The 22,176-nt window shown below is 53.1% G+C and overlaps 4 protein-coding genes across 4 annotated transcripts; 2 read left to right on the forward strand and 2 right to left on the reverse strand.

Annotated features, from left to right (window-relative positions):
- Window positions 1–613: 613 nt before the first annotated feature.
- On the reverse strand, window positions 614–2,344 carry NCLIV_036330 (putative CAM kinase, CDPK family; the record flags this gene model as incomplete). The annotated part of the gene is made up of 2 exons (XM_003883834.1): window positions 614–960; window positions 1,402–2,344. The coding sequence occupies 2 exons, from the start codon at window positions 2,342–2,344 to the stop codon at window positions 614–616; spliced, it is 1,290 nt and encodes a 429-aa protein (XP_003883883.1).
- Window positions 2,345–6,093: 3,749 nt separating this feature from the next.
- Window positions 6,094–11,762, forward strand: NCLIV_036340 (putative protein phosphatase 2C; the record flags this gene model as incomplete). The annotated part of the gene is made up of 8 exons (XM_003883835.1): window positions 6,094–6,705; window positions 7,645–7,765; window positions 8,391–8,495; window positions 9,122–9,349; window positions 10,010–10,188; window positions 10,437–10,548; window positions 10,942–11,160; window positions 11,686–11,762. 8 exons carry the CDS (start codon window positions 6,094–6,096, stop codon window positions 11,760–11,762), a joined length of 1,653 nt encoding a protein of 550 aa, XP_003883884.1.
- A 2,791-nt stretch (window positions 11,763–14,553) lies between these two features.
- NCLIV_036350 (conserved hypothetical protein) lies at window positions 14,554–16,530 on the reverse strand (the record flags this gene model as incomplete). The annotated part of the gene is made up of 5 exons (XM_003883836.1): window positions 14,554–14,616; window positions 14,975–15,037; window positions 15,346–15,486; window positions 15,887–16,084; window positions 16,501–16,530. 5 exons carry the CDS (start codon window positions 16,528–16,530, stop codon window positions 14,554–14,556), a joined length of 495 nt encoding a protein of 164 aa, XP_003883885.1.
- A 1,705-nt stretch (window positions 16,531–18,235) lies between these two features.
- On the forward strand, window positions 18,236–21,210 carry NCLIV_036360 (putative zinc finger, ZZ type domain-containing protein; the record flags this gene model as incomplete). The annotated part of the gene is made up of 5 exons (XM_003883837.1): window positions 18,236–18,626; window positions 19,368–20,119; window positions 20,376–20,578; window positions 20,874–20,969; window positions 21,084–21,210. 5 exons carry the CDS (start codon window positions 18,236–18,238, stop codon window positions 21,208–21,210), a joined length of 1,569 nt encoding a protein of 522 aa, XP_003883886.1.
- Window positions 21,211–22,176: the final 966 nt, after the last annotated feature.

Consider the following 22,176-nt stretch of genomic DNA (forward strand, 5'->3'; position numbering starts at 1 on the left):
GTAAAAACAATAACAGTCTGAACAAAGAAAAAATTGTATGCTGCCGAGTGCACCTCAGAAAACGACGCAGCGTCTGAGAAAGACCCCATCAACTGACCTACTAGAAGCACCATTGATCATAAATGGTGATACCTTTACCTGTATGGGCAAGGACGTTTGCGAGATGTCTAAAAAAGAGGATGACCACGAAAATGAAACTGCCTAATTTTATTTACAAACCCGTGAGTTTGTGAAGAACTGTTCTACGGGGTCTGCGTGGATCGGCCGCGAAAACCTCCCGCCGTCCGAGTCAGAGGGGTAGCCGCCGCACCCAAGTCCCGTCGTTTCTCCACAAACAGAAAACCACGCCTTTGTATACATACATACATACATACATACGTGTTAAGTTGTCTCCGTAAGCCTGGTAAAGGTGCATAACCGTCTATCTTAGACGCTCCCCAGAGGGTCTCGTGAACGCGTTTCGGTACACGCCAGGAGTTGAAAGCCAAGGTAGTGAAATGCAGCTGCCTCACGGACGGAGTTATCTACACAAATCCCTTCACCAAAGATATGCATGCGCATACGGAAGGATGGGAAATATGTAGATGTGTTGGTAGATATGTATTTTGGCACGTCAGAATTTGCCCAGAAGATGTACAGGCAAGTCTTTGGGCAAGCAGGGTTTTGGATTTTGTTGAAACCATCGATGGTTGAGAGCGTCTGCTGCAGTGATTCTCTTTGAAGGGTCAAGCTGGAGCAGTCTGTCGAGTAAGTCGAGACTGTCCGCACAGCAGAAAGGAAAGACGCTTTTCAACGGTTTCGGCGTTGTGTGCGTAAAGGGGAAGAAGGACGGAAGTGACGAAGACAGAGGCCACAAGGCAGGTGCCTCTTCTTTGGAAGCCGCCGTGGTTGGCGTGCCGCGGAGTGAAAAGATTCGACTCAGCTGGTCAATTTCGTTCGCCCCCGGAAACAACGGCGACCCTGGAAAGAGCAAAAACCAGAAAAGGCGAAACACGCACACAAAGACACGCCTCCGTACAGACACACGCTCGCCCATCCAGAGCCCAGTTGCCTCCATGCAACAGGCACCCCCACATCTCTGTGCTTTTGCGAACAGATCCGTACGCTTCCGCCTGTCGACATCACCGGCTGTCCGACCAGCAGAAGAGACGTTCCGCTCGTTAGAAGATCTGTGGAGAGATCCTCTCGTGTCCACAAATCGGCGAACTGTCTACCTACCGACTTGTAGTCTAAGAGAGCTTTCGGAACCCGCGGCCATTCGGCTTCTTTGGCCTTTGACGGAAAGCCCAGACGTATCCTTGCCTGTTTACACGCACAAAGGGATTTGCGTACGCTGCCCCTGAGCCAGGCGCCAGGCACTTTGGCGGTCCGTTTTTCGTTTCCAACTCGCGTGTCTCGTACCTGTCAAAAGCTCGGCCATGATGCACCCGACGCTCCACATGTCGACAGCCTGACCGTAGCGATCTGCCCCGTAGAGCAGCTCGGGAGGACGGTACCAGAGGGTGACAACCTTTGCGGTCATCAGTTCCTTTCGACTGATGGCGACGGCTGCAGCTTTGTGAGGCTCGGCGGGGGTGGTCTCCTTGCATGCGTTGGCCTCGGGTTTGCTCGGCTCCGCGTTCTTCTGTGGGAGAGATCCAGAGACGACGGGGCAGCCGAAGCAGCGGGAAAGGCCAAAGTCGGCGACCTTGCAGATTCCTTGGGCGTTGATGAAGACGTTCGCAGGCGCGAGATCGCGGTGGACAATGTACCTTTTGTGGAGTGCATGCAAGCCCTTGAGGAGCTGAAGCACGATACACTTGACGTGTTGAATGGAGAGGCGCGTTTTGCTGTCGATAAGCTTCTTCAAATCGCCGTGCATTAGCTCCATGACGAGGCAGATAAAGTCCTGCTCGACAAATACGTCGATGACTCCCATCACGTTCTCTTCCTCGATTTCACGCATCACCTTCAACTCCCTGATGGTGGTGAAGTGGAGACCGACACTTCCGACGTTCTGCCGCAGCAGCTGCGCTCGCACCTTCTCCGTCCCCGACGCACTCTGCCCCGCATTTTCCCTGGAAGAAAAAAGGTTTGCGGCGTTCGCCTTTACTTTCTTGATCGCCACAATCTGTTTCGTCAAAAGATCCTCCGCCTTCTCGACGCGCCCATACGTCCCTTCGCCGAGGAATGTGTCGCACAGGCGATAGCGCTGCTTGCCCTCGAGGCGTCTCGGGACGACTGCGGGGTCTCCTTTGACGTTGCTCTCCGGTCTCGCTGCTTGCGAGGGAGGCGAACAAGCCGAGACACCGTCCGACTCTCGAGAGGCGGCTGTCTCGCGCTCTTGCCTGATTTGAGCCGTCATGGTTCCGAAACAGCGGCGTCGACTCGTGAAACGAGGGAATCACACGGAAATCTGAATGGAAGGGTGAATTGCCCCCGGCCGAGAGCGCATGCATAGCCACGGACACGCTTGGGAACAGCAGGATAGAGAGGGGAAGAGAAACAGACAGGGGAAAAAGAAGAGGACGAGAGGGGAAGGACGAGAGGGGAAGGACGAGAGGGGAAGGACGAGAGGGGAAGGACGAGAGGGGAAGGACGAGAGGGGAAGGACGAGAGGAAGAACGCGAGGACGAGAGAGAAGGACCGCAAGAACAAGATACCGAGAGAGAGGAAAGCGGGAAGGAGAAATCGCAAGGAAGAAGCCGCGAGGAAGAAGGGAAAAGAGAAGAAGCGGGCGGATAGGGACGACTGAAGTGAGCAGAGAGGCCCGCCTTCTCGACGTTCCCGGGGCAAAATTAGACAAAAACGCGAGGCGACTCTTCTTGCGTGCCGGGCAGAGAATCCACCACTCTCTCCGGCGGCCGCGAGCGATTAAGAAAGGAGAATACGGGAAAACGGCAAAACACAGAGAAACGGGCGGGCGAAGAAAAAGTATGCAGTTGCAGGAGAACCCGGAACTTCCAAAACAGATCTACCTCGACTAGGCTGTCGGCCGTCCAGTTAAGAAAAGAAGAAAGAGTTTTCTCCCGCGATTTTCAGCCTTCGCTCGAGAGAGATACAAAAAGGAAGCTGCCTTCTCCGCTCATCGTTTTCAAAAGAAAGTGAACGGGTGTCAAACGTTTGGCGGCGGGAAAATCGTGAGACGTCGATGCATGTGGAGTGTTTATGTACGCAGAAAAAAGAGAGCGCGCGCGTCAATTGCAACTCGCTAGCAGCTCTAAAACGGCAAGGCGAGACTATGGGATTGTCGATTTGGAAGAGCGAGAATTGTTTTTTTGACGTTAGAGCAAATTTTGCTCTGCCGCGGGCGGCGCTTGCCACCGGCGCTACGGAGGTTGCGCCTCTCGCATGGCGGATCGGGCTGTTTGAGTCACCTCGCAACTTTGGAGAGGTTTCCGCTGCAAGTCCTGTCCTTCTTGTTTGTGTCTCTCTGTATAGAGGTACACTGTGAGCATCTCGCGCGCTCTCCTGGACGGTGGACCTCTCCTTTCCCCTTTCTCTCACAAAACTTCCCCTCTCGGGAGGCCGTGCGCCCCGAGAAGGTTCCCGCATGAGTCTATCTTGCGGGCCGACAGGCTCGTGGACTCGGTTTTCCCCCTCGGCGTGGTTTGTGCCACGAGACCGTTTCCCGCAGGAAAATCTGCTGGCCCCGCTGGCCTTCTCGGATCAGGTTCTCCTCCTCTTTTCCGAGGCAGGTGAAAAGGGGAGCAAGAAACCCTCGCCGTTGGGCGCGGACGCCTCGTGAGGGAAATGTGCTCTCCCTGGTCTCGCGTTCTCTCTCGCGGTTCGCTACGTGCCAGTGCCTTCCAGTGTGTCGCATCTTGCAGAGAAGTCCACCTCGACCAGTCGATGTGTGCGTGAGTTGACGTGCAAGTTTTTGTCGAGACGCGGGCATGAAAACGGGCGCATGTGAATCAGCGAAAAAGACATAGAGAGGCGGTATACAGGTGGACAGAGCCCCGTCGGTCCCTTGGTAGATGACTCTTCGGTTAGGCGCGGAACGCCCAGGTTTGCGCTCTCTTTTTCTCCTTTGGGCCCTCCAACTGTGACGAGTTCCAACAGAAGCTGTGTCTTTTACGCGCCACTGAGTCGGATCGAGATGTCTGGGACAGCGCCGAGTTCGCGGGAGGCCGCAATTATCTGTGACCAGTGTGCCGCCTCTCGCGACACGAGACTGCTCAGCGCGCGGTAATGGAGGTTGGAGGGACACGGGGACATGTGGGGGGTTTGCAAAGTTCGCGTCTCCCTTTTTTGCGCTGGGATTTGAAAACGGCAAATCCCCAGGCGCCGCGATCTCACCCGTCCTCTCCAGCACTGCGCCCGGTACTCGGCAGAGAGCGGCGAGCTCCCTTTGCAGCGCGCGCACAGCCTACAGCAGATTTCTCTTTTCTCTTTCCAGCAGATGTTTTTTTCGCGTGGGTGCAAACTCTCTTTTTCGAAACAGGCCTGCGCTTGATTCGAGAGCCTCTTCTGTCTCCTTTTTCGACGCGCGCGGCGGTACCGTCAACGCCGGAATCGCCCTCAGCGCACAGCCGCGAACGCCGACCCGACGGACCAGCGTGAGGTTTCCGACTAAAGTTGTTTGCGATAAATGAAAAGGTGGATGTGTTTTGAGTCGGAGACCCCGGTCGTTCGGCGCAGATTCGTTGAGGCGGGTTCGAGAGAAGATCTGAGAAGCAGGAATTCAAAAACGCGCCGTCCGGTCGTCGCGCGTGCCTCTGGAATCGGAGGCTCGTCGCCGCTTTCCTCTGAATCGGGTAGTGAACCCCTGCCGCACCCTCTGAGCAAAGGTCATGGATAGTGCGACTATGACGCAGATCTCAAGTTCTCTATCTCGTAGGTGTTTTTTTTAGCTCGATTTTCTCCGGAAACTCGCCCGGAAAAAAAGATTCACGGACGGACTGGAGAGAAGTGTCTTGCTCTCCTGAGAGGAAAAGGGACCAGCGGCCACCGAGCACAGCGTTCAGTGGCCTCAAACTTTCGAGGAAACTCTAAAATCCAGCTGCGTGGCGCCTCTCAAGCGTTGCGGCGACCCTTCTTTCCACAAGGAAATAAACACTAACGGTAAGATACCAACTTTCGTGCTCCGGATCCGACGCACCATTCCCGACGGGTCACACGCAGGCCTCTCGACATCAGCGCATTTCGAGCCATGGTTTGCGAGGGTTGTCTTTGTGGAGTCTTTGTGGAGGGCAGAAAAATCCACACTCTGGGCCTCTAAAAGGAAAACGGCACATGCACAGAAAGATCGGCGTTTCGAAGGCGGACCTTTTTCTTCACTTCCGCCGTGCATCTCCCGACAACGCGCGAGAGGGGATCTACATGGTACACCACGGAGGGTTCATTTTTTCCGTTGGAGAAATCCCCCGACCTCTCTCACTCCATTCATTTCAGTGTCTTTCGATAATTTGCCGAAAAAGATCTGCGCATGCAGCCGTGCATTGGGCAAACCACATTTGGTTAGTCTAGAAAGGCATACGCTGTGCCTTTCTGGCCGTAATGTCATACTCTCGTATGCGCATCTACGTAGCGGGTATCGTGAAAGGAGCGAGCGTGGAAATGATGTCGAGAAGAGTGTCGTGCCGCGTTTGTGAGAAAGGAATGCGTCGAAATCAGTGCTTGTTTCTCCCTTCGTCAGTTCCCCTTTCGCGTATCACGTCCGTGCCGCGCGCACTGGCTGAGGCGGGGCGAACTGCAAAGGACTCGGTCTGTACGCGTTCTTGAGGAACCCACTGAACCTCGCAGGGGAGTGCGTTCACCGGGTTTTCCCTGCCGAGAGTCACACTGTGTGGCGCAAATCGAGTTGGAACGTGTGCGCGTTTTCGACGCCATCTTTTCCTTTCGTCTCTCTTCAGTGTTCCGGGAAGCTCCAGACATCCCTTCGCCTCGGTGCTGTGTGTTTCTCCTAGGTTCTCGCCGGTACTGCCCTCAAGTGCCGTGCGAGACTGCAAGGCCCGCTCTTGCGCCGCCCCCCCCCCCCCCCGTGTCGCTTTGTGTGCCGCGTTTCGCTCCAAAAAGGCGGCGTCTCGCCAGATATTCGCAATGCCTCTGTCTCCCATCGTTTCTCCCCGCCGTGACGCTTTCTTCCAACGTTGAACGTTCTCTGCAAACATGGCGCATCGCACCTCTCTCCACCTGTGCGTCCTCCTCGTCGCCTCTCTGGCCCTCGCCGGCGAGTTCTGGGCAGGCTCTGCGCCGTTTGCGACCCAGCCTGGCCTCGCAGCAAACGCAGGATCTGGAGCTGAGTTGCCCACTTCCATCGACATTGACGATGACGCCGAGGGAAGTTCGGAGGTGCGTCTCCCTGCGGCCGCCTCGGGCTCCGAGGCGGAGTCTCCTGTCTCCGATGGGGGCCCCGGCGACGAGGTGTCGGCCCCCGACCTCGACGAGTCGAGCACGCAGGCAGACGAAGACAGCGGGGCGCTCACGCCGCCCTTGTCACAAGTGTCTCTCAGCCCGATAGACGCTCTGAAGAGTCTCTTCCTCTTGGGCGACGCTGAGGAGACAGGCGCCATCGGGTCCGAGTCCGGCAGCGCCTCTGCCAAGACCTCAGCGGTGAACCACGTGAACCGCCTGCTGCAGATGCTCAGAGAGTCGAGCGACGACGAAGAAGAACGGCTCTTCCTCGTTGATCGGAGAGAAAAGAAATTCGTCACCGTGAAGGAGTGGTACGCGTCCACCGTCGCAGCGACTATGCTCGGGAGACGCCCAACAGATGAGGACGTAAGTCCCTCGAAGTCGGCAGGCCTTCGGTGGGTTTACCGATTCGGCCCGCATACACACACGCACGTTCCTTTCCCCATGCGCCGCGCACCTGTCCGATTCGTGGGCTGCTCGTCGGGTTACCACCGGGCTTTTTGCATGTTCGCGCGTCGCGGTCAGTCTCTGCGTCGCGTCTCTCTCGCGGGCTTCCTCTCGCCACTTTGGAAGATCAGACTCTCCTGTTGCTTCCTTCGAGAAGCGTGGACTCCAAGAGGGCGAGAAAGAAGCGTTTCGCAGCCTCCGCTTTCAAAGGCGTCGCTCTGTGCTCTCTTGGATCAGACTCCTTTGGTTGGCCGCCTCCCGGCCGAGAGCTGTCTTTCCGGCGGTTGTCCGTCAAAGTGTCTCCGTTGTCTCTCTGTCGTCTCGCAGAGTGTCTCCGCTGTGTCTCCATCGTCTCTCAGAGTGTCTGCGTCGTCTCTGATGTCTTCTTTGTGTCTCTGTCGTCCGCTCCTGCGTCGTCTTTGTGGCCGTTCTGTCCGCCCTCATGACTCGCCACGCGTCGTCGAGCTCGCCCCCCTGTCCTGCTTATATTGTCCGACTTTTCTGTCACCTGCTTTCTCTTTCGAGCCGTCAACTCCCCGCCCGCGTCTTGACAGGCGCAATGACGAATATACGAACCGATGGGAAAACAATCTCGGACGATTGTCTGAGATTCGAGCGTCGGAGAAAAACGCATGGGGATACGTCAATTCGTGAGAAGCACTCACTGGCGTGTCTGGTTCCTCTTTGGGTGTGCAGTTTGTTTTCTTCACTCGTGTATAGGCGGTGCGTCATGCCCCAAGCGCGACCGGCAGCGACGACGGAGTTGGTGCATTGGTGTCTCTGCTTTCTCCACCTGGCGGTGGCGCCGCTTCCACTGTCTTCTTTCTCTTTCTTTTTTGCTGCCTCGCGGGTCTCCAGGCGATCCTTGTCACCGCGCCGTCGGCCACCCTCCCAGACGTCCGTATGAAGGCGATTTTCGACGGGCACGCAGGCGAGGCGACTTCGCAGTACTGTGCTCGGCACATCGCTTCACACCTGGGTAGGGCTTCCACTCGACTCTCTTCGCAAATGCAAAGAGCCCCTTCCATGTCGACAATCGTCTTGCGGCTGTTACACAGAGACTAAACAACGACACGTGAACGTATATATATATATATATATATATGTTTATATACCATGTGCATAGACCACGCGTTGTTCAGTACGGTGGACGGAGACATACAACGTTGCAAAGTAAACATGTCGGTAGATGTTCGTCCTGCCTCGCGTATTATTTACATATATATATGTATTTGGAAGTTGTATTCTTATGCAGGCAGGTAGGAAGAGTGCGGGAAATGCTTTTGAGAGACGGCTGGGTCAAACAGAGCGTTTTTGTTGGGGAGAGGATCTTTGGCGTTCTGTTTTGAGGTTAGGTGTTGCAAGTATTTGCTCGTGTTGTTTCGTAGCGTGTTCAGGGTCTTGCTCTTTTCCGGCACTAGCTGCCACTCAGAGACGGGGTAGAAGCGCGTACGGGGTGTTCTTTTGAGAGCCCGAGAGAGAGAAAAAAGGCCGCAGAATGCCTCGCAGGGACGTCTGTGCAGGCCGAGCATCTCTCAGTTTTGCGGGGTGACGGGCCGCCACGCTGTGGGTTGCCCGTTTTTTCGCGTCGGTTTTTCTCCCAGGCCAGCTGTCCGAGCTTTCGGCCGAGGAAATTACGCGGGTGTGCCTCGAGCTCGACGCGGAAATCATTCAATCGTCGGGGTCGACCCATGTCGCGGGATCCACAGGTATGCCTCGCGCCACAAGCGCCTGCGGTGACACGGTCCGTGTACAAATCCTGGCGAATTCACGTTTCAAATAGCTGCATGCACACCATGCGAATCTTTAGGAGAGCACGTCTTGGCGTCTGAGTGAGGGGACGAGAAGGGGACTTTGACTGAGCACGGATTTCAAAAGGCACGCCATCTCTCGCCACTTTGCAGGCCGGCTTCCTCAGAGCTGCGTATCACCATATAAATGCATGTAGATTCGTATACATGTTTACATGCGTTTGTGCATATTTGGCGTGTGGGTATGTGGCGTCTTCGGCGCGTGGGTATGTGGCGTCTTCGGCGCGTGGCAGTATTTGCGTGATTTGGGAGATGTAAGGCGCACATAGCATCTCTAATTCGTTCAACGCCACACACGTACATCGCAGCCGCTATTGCTTCACACAGAAACATAGAAATATATATATATATATATATATATATATATATATGCATGTATGTATGTATATACATGTATATTTATATGCATGTATATATTTTGTCCGTGGTGTACGTGGCTGTGTGCGCCTGTGTGGTGTGGAAGGTCGTTCTCGTCTTTTTCTTGGTTCATTTCTTCGTGCCGCTCTGTTCGGGTGTTATTTTAGGCATCATTGTACTGATTGAGCGCGTGAACACTCCCCGGGTGGAGAAAGTTGTGGGAAGAGAACTCGTGCCTCAAGGCGAAGAGGGCGACTTTGTGCCTCTCGAGAAGTTGATTCAAGAGGAAGACGACGCAGACCACCCAGAGCTCGCCGGCCGCTACCCAAAGGTCCCCGAGATGAAAGACGTTACCATCCCAGGCGGATCCTTCATCGTCACGGTCGCCAACATAGGTCCGTGCTCGTGGTTTGTTTTCTGCGGAGCCCGAGATACGCGTGAATCTGTTTCTGCGGAACGGGGGATCGTCTCCAGCGGTGTTCACGGCGACGGCTTCTTCTTTCCTCTTGAAGGGCGTACAGCAGCATGCAGGGAGATACCGGTTAAACCCTCACGCCGGTTCGGTTCTCTTTCGTGCCCCGCCCGGCCAGAGCGCATCGGAGACTCGCGAATGGCCATTCCTCTTCCCTCAGTTCTTCTTTGCGTACCCGTACAAGTTCTATCTCTCTCTATATATATATATATATATATACATATATATATATATATGCGTGTAGGTGTAGGTGTACGAGGATAGGCACGTCAGCGTCTGTGTAGACAGAGATAAGTAGAGGTGGAGTTTGTATCGACACAGGTGAGTGGCGGCGTGAGAGTGAATATGTGGAAAATTGTGTTTTGGTAAGACGCATTTTGTATAGAGTTCTCAGTAGACGGTTTCTGGTGTTGCCGCGCGGAAGCGCCTCGTGTGTCTCTCAGCACCGGTGCCTGGCTTCAGTTTGCAGGCCGCGCGTAGCTGCGTTCCCCTCCTTTTTTCTCGCATGTCTTGGGGTTCCCTGATGTCGCAGACAGTGCCCCAGAGCGGCCGGTCCGGTGCCTCTTTTCGTGCGTCTCTCCAGGTGACTCCAGAGCTATGTTGATTGATAGCGACGGCGGGTTCACGCGGTTGTCGAAGGACCACAAACCGAACCATCCCATCGAGACAGCTCGCATTGAGAAGGCCGGCGGCTTTGTCCAGGATTTCGACGTTCCGCGGGTAGATGGGATTCTCGCGCTCTCCAGAGCCTTCGGAGATTCCGTAAGCACACTTTCGTTTTCCTCCACAGGCAGGCGCCTTTGGAGACCGACGTGCCTCCACGTCGAGAGGAACCCTCCACACACATATTCATTTACATATAAATGCTTGTTGGATTCACGAGCGGTGCATGCAGATTTGATGGGCGAGATGGCCTGCTACGAAGGGGTGTGTACGTACACTTGCAGTGCGAATGTGCGTGCGGACAGGACTGCGGACTTTTCGGTGTTTGCTCTGTCGTGCATCCGCAGGATTTTAAATTGAACCTCAATTTGTCTGCGGAAGAACAGAAGGTCATCGCGGTCCCAGAGGTCCGGAAATTCTACGCGAAGCCAGGAGATCTTCTGTTGCTGGCATGCGATGGTGAGCGTCACCGATCTGGCTTTCACGTTCTCTGCCTCTCCTCCCCGGTGGTCTACCTCGCGGCTCCACAAGAACCGGGCCTTCTACGTGTCAGTCTGTGTGCGCCTTTACATCTCCATTTGTTTTTGTGCGCTTCTTCAGGGGAGGACGTGCCTGTAATTACACCTACGCATGCGTATCTGCAGACCTTTACAGTGATGAGGTTGGTAGATGTACCTCGATGTTTCGGTAGTCGCCTATATATACCATGGATATGTGCACGCCTCTACGCAGATGGATACGTTATATTTGCATGTGTAGATATGTATTTGAAGAGAGGCAAGGGTGGCTGTGTTGTCAGATAAATTAGGGCAGATAAGAGGTTCTTTCTCCAGAGGCGCGGTGTGTTTCCAGGTTTGTTCGAGCCGAACGGCATGGACTGGTTGTATGTTCGGGACTTGACACTTACGGAGCTAGAGAAGGCAAACGGCCGCCTGGAAGACGTTGTAGCGCGCTTGATGGATTACGCGTACGACATGGGCTCCCAGGATAACATCAGCGTCATGATCACTTCTTTCCACAAACGCAAAGTGGAACAGCCTACTGCTGTCCACAAGGTTGTCTCAGGCGCCGGTACGGGAAATCGCAGGCGCCGCACGGTCTCTGCCCGGTTCATACCATTTACACCCATATGCAAGCACGCACGACGCTTGCGACCGAGACGCGTCAGGGGGTCTCGAGTCCCGCGGGAGGCGTAAATCTTCATGCGGTCTGTATGTTTCCGTTTGCTTCACGGCTTCCCCCCCACATATCAGTGTACCTCTGTGGCGGGCGGTCTTCGGGTCGGCGACACCCAAAAGGCACGTGGATTCCCTTCACCTCCCTCCATTCGTTTGTCGTTCACGGTGCATATGTCGACCACTATATATATCTCTCTCTGTCTCTGTCTCTCTCTCTCTGTCTCTCTATATATATATATATATATTTATCTGTGCGTGTGTAAAAAAATGTATATTGCGTCTACTACCCACACCGGCACCACGTAAATGGATATGCATCTCGGTGGAGGCATATAAGTACACGTAACTGCTCTTTGTAGTTGCCGGGTCGAGTGCGTGAAGGGGGCGGTTTTTCCTGTCTCTTTTTGCTCCGCTTCAGGTGAAGTGGTGTCCGAGAGACATCGACCGGGTGACGACGACGAGGCTGTCGAGGGCGACATGGTGTCGCTGTTCTAGAGACTGTACGTGTTTTCCAGAGTGATTGCCAGAAGCACCAGCAGCCCTCTGGGCCGGAGGCGTCTCGCCTGTCATTGTCGGCCTCTTCTGAAAAGGAGCACTCGCTCTGCTGTCGCGGAAGCCTTCAGAGGTGCGTGTATACCTTGCTCGGGGCGTTGTGGGGCGGCCAGGCTGCATGTTTTTGCACCAGGACGCTCGCTGCTGCAGTGGCGCTTTTTGGTTGGGTGCTGCATGCGCGAAAACGCGGCGGTTACCCAGTGCTGACAGATCCGTGCCAGCAAAAACGGACATATACACACACACACGCAGGGAGGCATTCGCGGCTGCGCAACATTTCAGGCACGGTAGAAAATCGCCTGTGACCTGACGCCTCAACGCGAGGAGTCTTGTGTAACAAGGCCGTCGGCTCTTGTGGTTCCCTTGTCTGTGTGCCTCCAAAGCGGGAGGTTGTCAACCGCGAAGAAACTTTGTGCGCATGCACGGGCGGCAGGGAGGTAGAGGCTCGCCGCCGTTCCCCTGGAATGATTGGAGCGGTGCGCTTCCGAGGCGCGATTGGGCAGTTTGTGAACAGGTTACGGGGACGGGACGAGGGGATCTGTGCGTTTCTAGCGCAGTGTCGAGAGCGTCGAAACGACGAATCCGACACGCGAGAACACAGGCGGCATGCCTCGCTTGTTCCTCTACGCGGAAGCATCGGGGGGAAGTTGTGGAGACTGCGGCACCGATTTGAGAGGGCGACCGTGGATACGATAGGGGCGACGGGAGAGGCGTAGTGGGAAATCGCGTCTCGTTCGCCCGGAGTCCGTGAGGTGGGTACTTCCGCGTAGTCTGTGGAGTGGAAAGGAGGGGACGGGAGGCAGAGGGAAAAGGGTAGGAACCGCATGCGTGTGGATGCTTGAGATGTACCGTCAGGGTGGTGATGCGAGAGAAAAGGGCTGTGGTGCCTGAGAGGCGTGGGCGGCTTCACGTTTCCCAGAGATGCACTGGACAGAATGGGAATTCGCCTTTTTGTACAAAAGGTTGAGAAGGAAGTCAAATAGCAACGAGGGGCTGCAAATGTTGGCAGCAGCGAGGAAAAGAGGGGGACACTCGGCGAAGTTTTCCATCTCGGCTGTTTGAGGAAGACAGAGGGAGTGATAGCACTCGACGGTGCATTCATTTAGGATCGAAACTGGTCAAACGAGTCACAATGCTCATGCATCGTCGGCACATGAGCTTGCGGTAAATGGGGGCAAATTCCGCCGGAGCTTCCACATCGAAGAAGTCGTTGCTTCTAACAAATCTGACGCAGTCCCTCTCTCGTGTACGCGTGCCCAGAGGCACAGCCAGCTGCTTACACACCGCCTCGCACTCGCGCTGCACAGGTCTGCGCGTCGGCAGTTGTACATTTTCGGGCGCCTTTTGCAGAAGGGTTCAGAAGCACCTGAGATACCAGGGGAGATGTTTCAGAAATCCTGCCTTAGCTGTAGTCAGTCCCACCACACGCAACCCAGCTCACGTCTTGCATCGGTGAACGATCATCCGGAGCTGCATCTTGTTCCGTAACGAAGAAGCAATCAGCCGGCCTTCGTGCGCGGCCACAAACACCGGAGTTGTGACAACGCTCCGTCAGGACGCGACACGCGTCTAGCAGTTACTTCCAGGGGAAACCGGACTCAACGAGATCGATGGAGCAGGAACGACAGGGACTCCAGGTTTGTCGGGGTTCAGCGAAAGCGATCACACCTCTTATTGGTGGCGGGGAAACTCTCCAGAAGCTCTGTGTGTGGATATCGCTCCACCGCCGTCCCCACTTCTCTATCTTACCCAACACGCTTCACCTCGAAACGACATGAAGAAACAATCCTGATCTCCTGTTATATCTTCCCAGCCTCGCATCGATCAACAACAAATATACTCATATATATATATATATATATGTACGTGGAAATCCTGTTCCGGTCCGTTTGCCTGAAACGTCGCGGTAAGTACGCGCATAGGTATTTCTTAGTATGTGTGAATGCGTGACCACTGATCGACCTAGAATGCGTGTACGTTTGCGAAGATTTGTCCCTTGCTAGTTGAAGGAGTGCACGAGTTTCCTTCCAGTGTACACTGAATTCCTTTGAAATGCTTCTGGAGCAGGTAAACACTCTGGGAATTTTCGAGAAACGACTGTCGAATGAGCAAAGACTCGTAGGGGAAGTAGAGAACGGAGCGGTTCTGGATGTCCAACTCCGGTTGTGTGCACCACGTTTGGTCCAAGGTGACAGCGCCGCCGCCGGTGGACGTTATCTCAGCCGTCAATTTTGTCTGTGTTATCTTCCATTTTTGGTAAAGGGAAAAAACCGCCGTCGGGTTCTGCCCCTCTCCACGTGCTCGCGCAGTGCTTTCTTAAAAAGGGGAACCCGCTACTTTGCTGCGATACTGGAAGAACACACAATCCTCAACAGCGGCCCTAGACAACGGCTTCACCGCGAACAACGCAGCGAGAGAGACAAGCGTTTCAGGAAAAGAAGGAAACCGGGGAAACGTTGAAACTACAATACGATCTGCACACTGTCGAGGGTGTTGTTTTTGAGGCAGCCCAGCATGGCGTAAACACCAGCAGGAACAGACTCCGTTGGGGCACATACTAAGAAAATGGATCTCTCCGAGATGCGCAAATCACGCACGTCGAAGACTCTTTTGTGCCGGATTTCTTCATTTCTGGTGCAACAAAACGATTGAAAACGACAACACTGCCGAGGCAATCGTAGGTGTGGCGAAACCAACCGAAGAAGGAGCAAAACTACCCGGCATTTCCGCCGTCTCACTGATCCTTCATCGTCTTTTGTGCCTTCGCTCGCGCAGCGACAACGAACTCTGCAATTTCCTGAGGTTCCACGGAAAACCACCACACAAATATAAGGCAAAAGTACACGGACTTATTTATATACAGATACGGGCACACACACACATACATGCAGGGGTGGACATCCTCGTATATATACTTGTGCAATTGTCTCATGGCGCACACAACGACACGCTCACACACATATGTATATATATATATATATATATATATTAATTTTTGCACCCAAGCAGAGTAATGCAAGCACGCACACGAGAACTTCACGCGCAGAGGTAACTATGTACAGGCATATATATATATATATAGTGTGTATATATATGCATACACTTACACACGTGCGCATATATCTGCACAAGAGGACGATGCCTGCTCAGCTTACCTGGAGTGTCTCGAAATTGTCTGCAGTTTCGTCCGGGACAGTGACGTCAAAAATTTCCTCCACCTGGTGAGAACGCAAACGGGACGCCGTCCGCACACACGGACCCCCCCTGTAATTCGGTCGGTCGTCTCTGAAGCACGAATCGTCGATTCAGAAATCGTAAGCGTTTCCACCAGCTTGCTCATTGCTAACTGTCCACCCCTGGTGAGTAGCCAAACAGCTGACCAAAGACACAGCTGTACACGCATGCTTCAATCTTCACTAATGACGTATATATGTATATGTGTTTTAGTCTCTATTCGTGCAACTCCGTATACATCTGTTTAGCGGCGCTTCAGCACGTCCTGAGCCGTGAGGAGGCATCGGCCTACATCGAGGACAAATTCGACTGTATCGAGACAGTCCCAGAGACGGCCCTCTCGGGTGCGCAGTTCCTCTAGCTTGCTTGTAGGTGTCGCCGTCTCTCCTTTCTGCAGAGACTTCTGAGCCATCCCGACAATGTAGCTTGTTACCTGAAGAAAACAGCCACCGGGCACCGACGCACAATTCTACACATGACCCTCCTATACATCTATACACCTACATTTGTACATCTACATTCTTTTTCTATCAGGCATTATTCAGAACCTTTGAACAAGATGCATGATTGAATATCTGTAGGCGCCACATAGCTTCTACGTCACATTCACACGCACCGGCGCAAGTTTCATATATGACTCACTACCAGAGAGAAACATACCGATTTAGGCTGTAAACGCATGCAGACACTGGAATATAGACACACGCATATGCCTGCGTGTACCACGCGCAGGTGGAGGGTCCATTTCCTTCTGGACTCAGCAGAAGCGTTGGGGAGACGCTACCTTGGTCCTGTTCGAGCCTTTTCCCTTGTCGTATCCGTCGAGGACTTACTGCATTAAGGTCGGTGTCGACAACTGGATTTGCGCGCGTATCGTCTGAAGAGGAAGGCACTGTCCCGGAGTCTCCCTGTGGCACAGGAGTTGTACCACCGGTCGAGTGTGCGCGGCAAAACCGAAAGGTCGGGCTCGACGGCAGGTTCTCAAACTTCTGCAAACCCGATCCTACTCGGTGTGTGGCAAGAGCCGTTCCCTGTGAAACGAATCTGTGGCACGAAAAAAGTCTCTTTTCTGCTTGTTCGACGTGAGATGCCGCGCTTGTCTGGCGGGATGGCCATCCCCCCACGACCTCGACCTTTGATTGCATCGAAGCTGCACGTGCTGGCGGCAAGATGCATTTTCCTTTTCGCGCTAGAGGCGAAAACACAGCTTGAAAAGGGAAGCCCCTGATAATCATTTCCATCCTCAAAAAAAGGAGACGAAGGAGCAGAAAAGATATGGCGGAACAGGACTGGCCGGCACAGAGCCCGGAAACGGAAGCGACTGCGCCGCAAACAACCCAGGACAAGAACGAATGGGACGATACGCCTTTCTAAACGGAGAACGAAGAATGGAGGACAGAAAACAGTCCAGATTCAGTGTAGAAACGCAAGAGGAAAAAAGACGCACGTCAGACGCGCAGTGGCACGCATCGAGCATTGGAAGAAAGAGGCAGTCCTTGCAGCGGAGATCGCATTCGCAGTCTCCCTCAGCGATTTTCTCGAATCTGAATTCGTGAAGAAGCGGATTTTCCGCTCGAGAAAATACAAATAGCAGGCTCGGACACGAAAGTCCCGTGCGGCGTGCAGGAAAGTTGAGAGGTCGGTGACTCGGCTGAAAAGTGTGCTGCGCAAAACTCAGGGTAGCCTGTTGCCTTCAGCGGTTGTCGGCAGCTGGTACAGAAGCCAATTAGAATCTTTAGAAAGAAAGGGAATCTCTGCGGAGAGAAAAAGTTAGAAGTGGGTGGTTGTTTTGAGAGAGAAACAGACATGTATCAGTGGAGCCCCTCTACTGCAGAAAAATCGCAGTACGCGGCGCTGTGCTGAGTAGTAGTCTTGTCTCGGAATTGTCCCCGCCATCGAACAGCGAAAGATAAAACTCTAGTTTTTTCCGATTGGAAAATGATTTGGCAGTAAGTACCATGGGAGCAGCAGAGCCGAGAAAGAGTGCGTACATTTTCTTTTCTTGTCCCATGCCACTACTTCCTTCGCTCCTGCTCTAAGTATTCGCAACCGAGGAGCGCGGAGCAGGAGGCTCTCACCATTCCCCCCGGATTGCGTACACAGCGATGCCTTAGGGGGGGGTCAGAGGGAGACATACTTGTGCGCATATGCACATGTGAGTTTCTGCTTGCGTAACTGTACAGCAAAACTCTCTCGTTACGAGAAAAGAATGCCTGATGGTTCCCGAAACTCTCTACGCAAGCTCTAGATTCAGGCATCGGGCTGAGTCAACAACACTGCGCATATAACCGTTCGCCTACAAATGCGGGGCTACGACTTCGGCCCGCCTGCTCTCTCCCCCAAAATGCAACTAACCATCGACAGATAGGGCAGGCGGGTTTACAATACGAATGTTGTGCGCGTCAGTGGTCCGTTTTTCTCCCCACTTTTCTTCGATCTGCATAAGTGAAATATGAAAACGACTGTGAAAATACCCCGGGAACCCAAAAAGTGGCAAGTGCGGTCGTAAATGAACGAGAAAGACGCTCGCTGCCACTCTCATACGCCTGCAGTAATCTAGGAAACTCGTGGCGGAGGTTACCGCGTTCGTGCGCCCGCCCTGTGGCATATGGCTTGCTTGAGGAAGTGTCTCGTTCTTTCTTGCGGTGGAGATTTCCTTCCATTGTTCTCAAAAAAGTCTCTATGTGAGGCTCATGTGTTGCCATCGTAGTCAAGAATATCCTTTTAGGCAAGAAATTCCACCCTTTTCCCGGTAAAGCTGCTCGCTTGTCGCAAGCTTGCTTGCCCTCAACCACATACTGGTGTACTACCGCTAGAATTCACTATTGCTTCCATACACCTCGCACCGGGCACACCCTGTGTTTCTAGACGTTCCCGCTTCTTCGTAGACTATCACTGCTTAAAGGAGGTTATGTTTTTTTTATCCGGCGGTGGTTTTCTACTCTTTGTTTATCTTTTGTTTGTTGATATCCTTTCCGGTACCGTAAGACTCCGGCCGGACTCTCTTGCCTGCGAAGCTTTTCACCCCCTCTGTGGCGTTCCGGGAGAAGCTGTCCGGTTTTTTTTTGCGGCGTGCCTTTCTCTTCCTCCGATATTGAAAATCCGTTTGGTACCATGGGGAGGTGGCTGTCTCTGAGAAACTGAAGAGGCTACTGGTTCTGCGTCATTGAACAAGCAAGGAAATGGGGGATACACAGTCAGTTCCTGTGCCGCAGGCCGGACGGGGGCAAGGGACGGGGACAGAAGAAGAGAGCGGAAGCGCCGACAGTTCCTTTCTTTCCCTGAATTATTTTTCTCGACGCACACCTGTGGAAATTTATGCGGTCCCTCTCCACCCAGGACCGGATAATGGTGGGTCGGATTCGCGTGTCCTTCAGAACGGAGATCCACCTCGCGTGAGTCAAGTCGGGAGACGCCCTGTCGGAGCGGCGCAACAGATTAGAATGATATTCCCAGTAGATGCAGAGGAGGAAGATGATGATGTACGGAAACTTACGGGCGAGGCTCCTGAGCAAGAATTCATGTGCTCGGTGTGTCTGGAGCTGCTGTGGAAGCCTGTTGTCCTGGAATGCGGTAAGCTTGCAAGCTTTCTTTCGAGGCAAGAACGGGACTCGGAATGGTGCGGTGAAAATTAAGTGTTGACGATTTGTCGCAGAAACTCTTGTCCAGACCGTCACTTATCTTCATGCGACACAGAGCTCTTCAACGTCCACGTTTGCCATTCCATGAACTCAGGTGCATGTACACGCGAAGTTCTACAGAACCTCTTTCCCCCTCCCCTTTCACTCATGATATCCTTCAAGTATACTTCTTTTCTTATGTGGATATGTACATTGAAATATTTGTATGCATATATGTACATATATATATATATATATATATATATATCGGCCACCTAAAGGAAGAGCGAAGATGTTGATTTTGCAACGCGGGGTGGAAATATTTGCTATTCAATCTGGTGGACAGGGGTGGCGGATCGTCGGTTTCTGACCGTAGTGTCAGTTCTGTCGGAGTATAAATTTTCTTTCATTTTCTTGGTCGCTTGCTTCTCCGCCACGGACCGATGCACGAGGTACTCCATTGGTAGTGGGGTGAATTTAGTTTCCTGAGGCTCTTGCAGGCATTGCCCGAAATGATGCACTGCTCGGGGGTGGTTTACACTTTATATATGTCTATAGGTGCATCTACATATTTGCATGCATAGTCGTCGCTGGTTGCCACCTCACTGTTATGAACCAACATATGTGTACGACATGGAATGGCTGATGTAGCGTCCTTTTCTGCACTGCTGCTGCTGTTCTTACTGCTTCTCAGGACACGTTTTCTGCTTCTGGTGCGGATATCAGTGCATGAATGTGTATGACGTTTCGCGCTGTCCATTATGCAAGAATGCATTCGACAAATTCCCACGCGTGTGTCGTCCTCTGAATCTCTTTCTTCTTCAACATTTCCCTCGGACAACGGCACTGCGCGATCGGGAGATGGCAGAGTTTGAATTTAACAGGCGACGGCAAAGCCCGTGTCACCTCCGAATCTTTGACATATCGTCGGGAGCTTCCACCGACGTTGTTGGTCGTTGCTCACCGAATCTCCTCCATGCGCTTCGTGAAAGAGCACCAGACATTGCAGAAATGATGCTGTACTGGAGCAACTCGGCGGGAAATTCCAGCTCTCGGGACAGTGGAGAGGGAAGTGATGCAGGCGTCCGCAAGACAGAACCAGACAATGAGTCAAAAGATGACTTGGATAGCTTTTCAGTTGACGCTGCCATGGAGGACTTTGAAGAGGGGGACACGACTGTCCGTCCGGTAGATCGAGAAGCAGTTGTCACGGGGCACGTCAGAAACCGCGGTGATGACCCCGTCCAAGCGATGGAATCGGATAGTGAGGAGATGTCAGTGGGGGGCCGCAGGTCCTCTGGTAGTTCAGACGCTCCACCTGCGCCGCTCGAACAGGAGAGTGACGGGATGGCAGGGGATCAAGCCCTTCCGGAGGACAGCCGCGAAGAACGGGCGGCTGTTGTGCGGGACTCGGATTCTGAAGACGGAGGAGATACTTTAAGCCACGTAAGGGCAAATGACACGCCACACATACGCCGTATGTATACGTATATGACCCGTGAGAGTGTAAATTTACACCCCAGCTATTCTACGTGTAAACTTATAAGGAAGGATTACTTCGTCCCCGGAAGTAAACGAACTCTTGTAACATCGTGCAAGAGGTTGTGCACCGCTTTGTGCTGCCGTCGGCCACTGCCATCCCGTTGGCAGACGGCCAAGTATGCGCTTGTCTGTTCTGTCTCTGCGGTGTTTCCTTCTTCAGCATCCCCTTTTCAATGAGAATCTGCTTACTATGGAGGATTTTGTTCATTACGGAGTTAGCTGCGACGGTTGTGGAAAAATGCCGATCGTGGGGAGGCGGCATACGTGTGTCGATTGTGGGAAAGCAGCCTGTGACTTCGACCTCTGCGGTGCATGCCAAGATGCCGGCTACAACAAACCTGGCCGTTTCAATCAAAATCACTCGTAAGAAGCCGTTGCTTTTTGTCAAGGAAAGGTGGCAGCTCTCCGCAGGCTGAGCTTGTTTTCTCGAGTTAAATCAGCGTGATTTGTTGCCGTGCGTTCCTCGCCCCGATCAAAGTATTCACGCTTTGAGGGGAAATGACATTTATTCGTATATTCAATGGTATGCTTCGAATTAGCGATGGAACCGTGACTAAGGCCCATTGTAGCATACGGTTTTTTAATAGCGCCGTTTAACCGTCTCTCGTCTTTGCACCCGACGTCCACATTGCTTCTGTGCGCCACACTTTGCCTGCAGGGCCGATCACGAAGTGCGGCTCGTGGAGCACTCAGCAGCCGAATGGTGGATACAGAGCTTGAACCGCATGCGAAAGATCCATCCCGAACTCAGTGTGTAAGTGGCGAAAGCGACGGAGGCAGTGCTTCATTCAACCTCTTCTTGTGTGTAGTCCGGGGGCCAACCCAGAGGATCAGTTTGTGTATGTGTGTGCTGTTTTTGCTTTCCCAGTCACCAGATACTTCAGTGGATCCTAATGCACTACCAAGATATCCGGATCGCGGACAACCAACATAACGAAGATTCCGGGATTGCTAGCGCTACTGCGGTGACCGAAAACGAAACAGCAAGAACTTGACGGACAGGCCAATCTGAGATCCATGCTGTCTCTGCACAGGGTTGCCCAGTTTTTGAAGTGTGCGAGTCTATCATCAATGCGAGTAAGCTTCGATCGTTTTTCGGTATTCATTGAATCATCGTCGTCGGAAGCGGACCGCCCTTGTGGTTTTCGGAAGGTGTGAGGTTATCGATCGATATAATGAGGTAACAGAACGAAGTTCTGTTCCGAAAACCCTTTCGCGTACAGGACTGAGCACCATCAGTAGAGGGTTCTTCGGCTGCCGGATTAGCAAGTTGCATGCTCCGGCGTACAAGCTCTTTTCCCCATCTTTTCAAATGCGCAGGTATGTACTTCCTTTGGTTTGGACAATTTAACATTGCTGGTTTCGGTGAAAAAACCGATGAATACGAGGAGCAGATCGGTGGTGCACTGTTTCTCGAAGTTTGCAACCGTAGTATCCGGGAGGTGTGACAGTCCACAATGCTAACTGTTATCTCTTCGGTTGGGGAGGAGAGAAGCCACGACTGATACAAATGTTCTGGGTCGTTTGACGTGGCCGCGCTGCTCATGAGCACTTCGCAGTCGTTAGAATTAGATGTATAGTGCCAGCCGCGACGGGATCAACCTGTACAACGGTCCCCATCGACTTCAAACTGGTGTACGACGAGCGACGGCCGGTTTGTGGTACAGGTAATCACACGTGACTCTGAACCGCCGCATTATTTGATGTTGCATAGATGCAGACAAAGGTGCTGAACCAGCAGTGCAGAGTCAAAGGAAGCGTAGGACGGCGGAGCTTAGAGCATAGGACTATGGAGACAAACGCTTTTTCCGCTAGGGCACTCCGTCGTGATGCATTCTCTGTCTACAACGTGTAATAGATACATACTCTCTGCTTCAGGTACAAAAACAGCATTATGCGTCAGTTTCTCGCGTGCCTAACACTCGCTGCTTGGTTTGCTCGTAAAAAAAAACAGTGACGAG

Source organism: Neospora caninum, chromosome VIII (assembly GCF_000208865.1).
Source record: "Neospora caninum Liverpool complete genome, chromosome VIII".
NCBI classification, from domain to species: domain Eukaryota; phylum Apicomplexa; class Conoidasida; order Eucoccidiorida; family Sarcocystidae; genus Neospora; species Neospora caninum.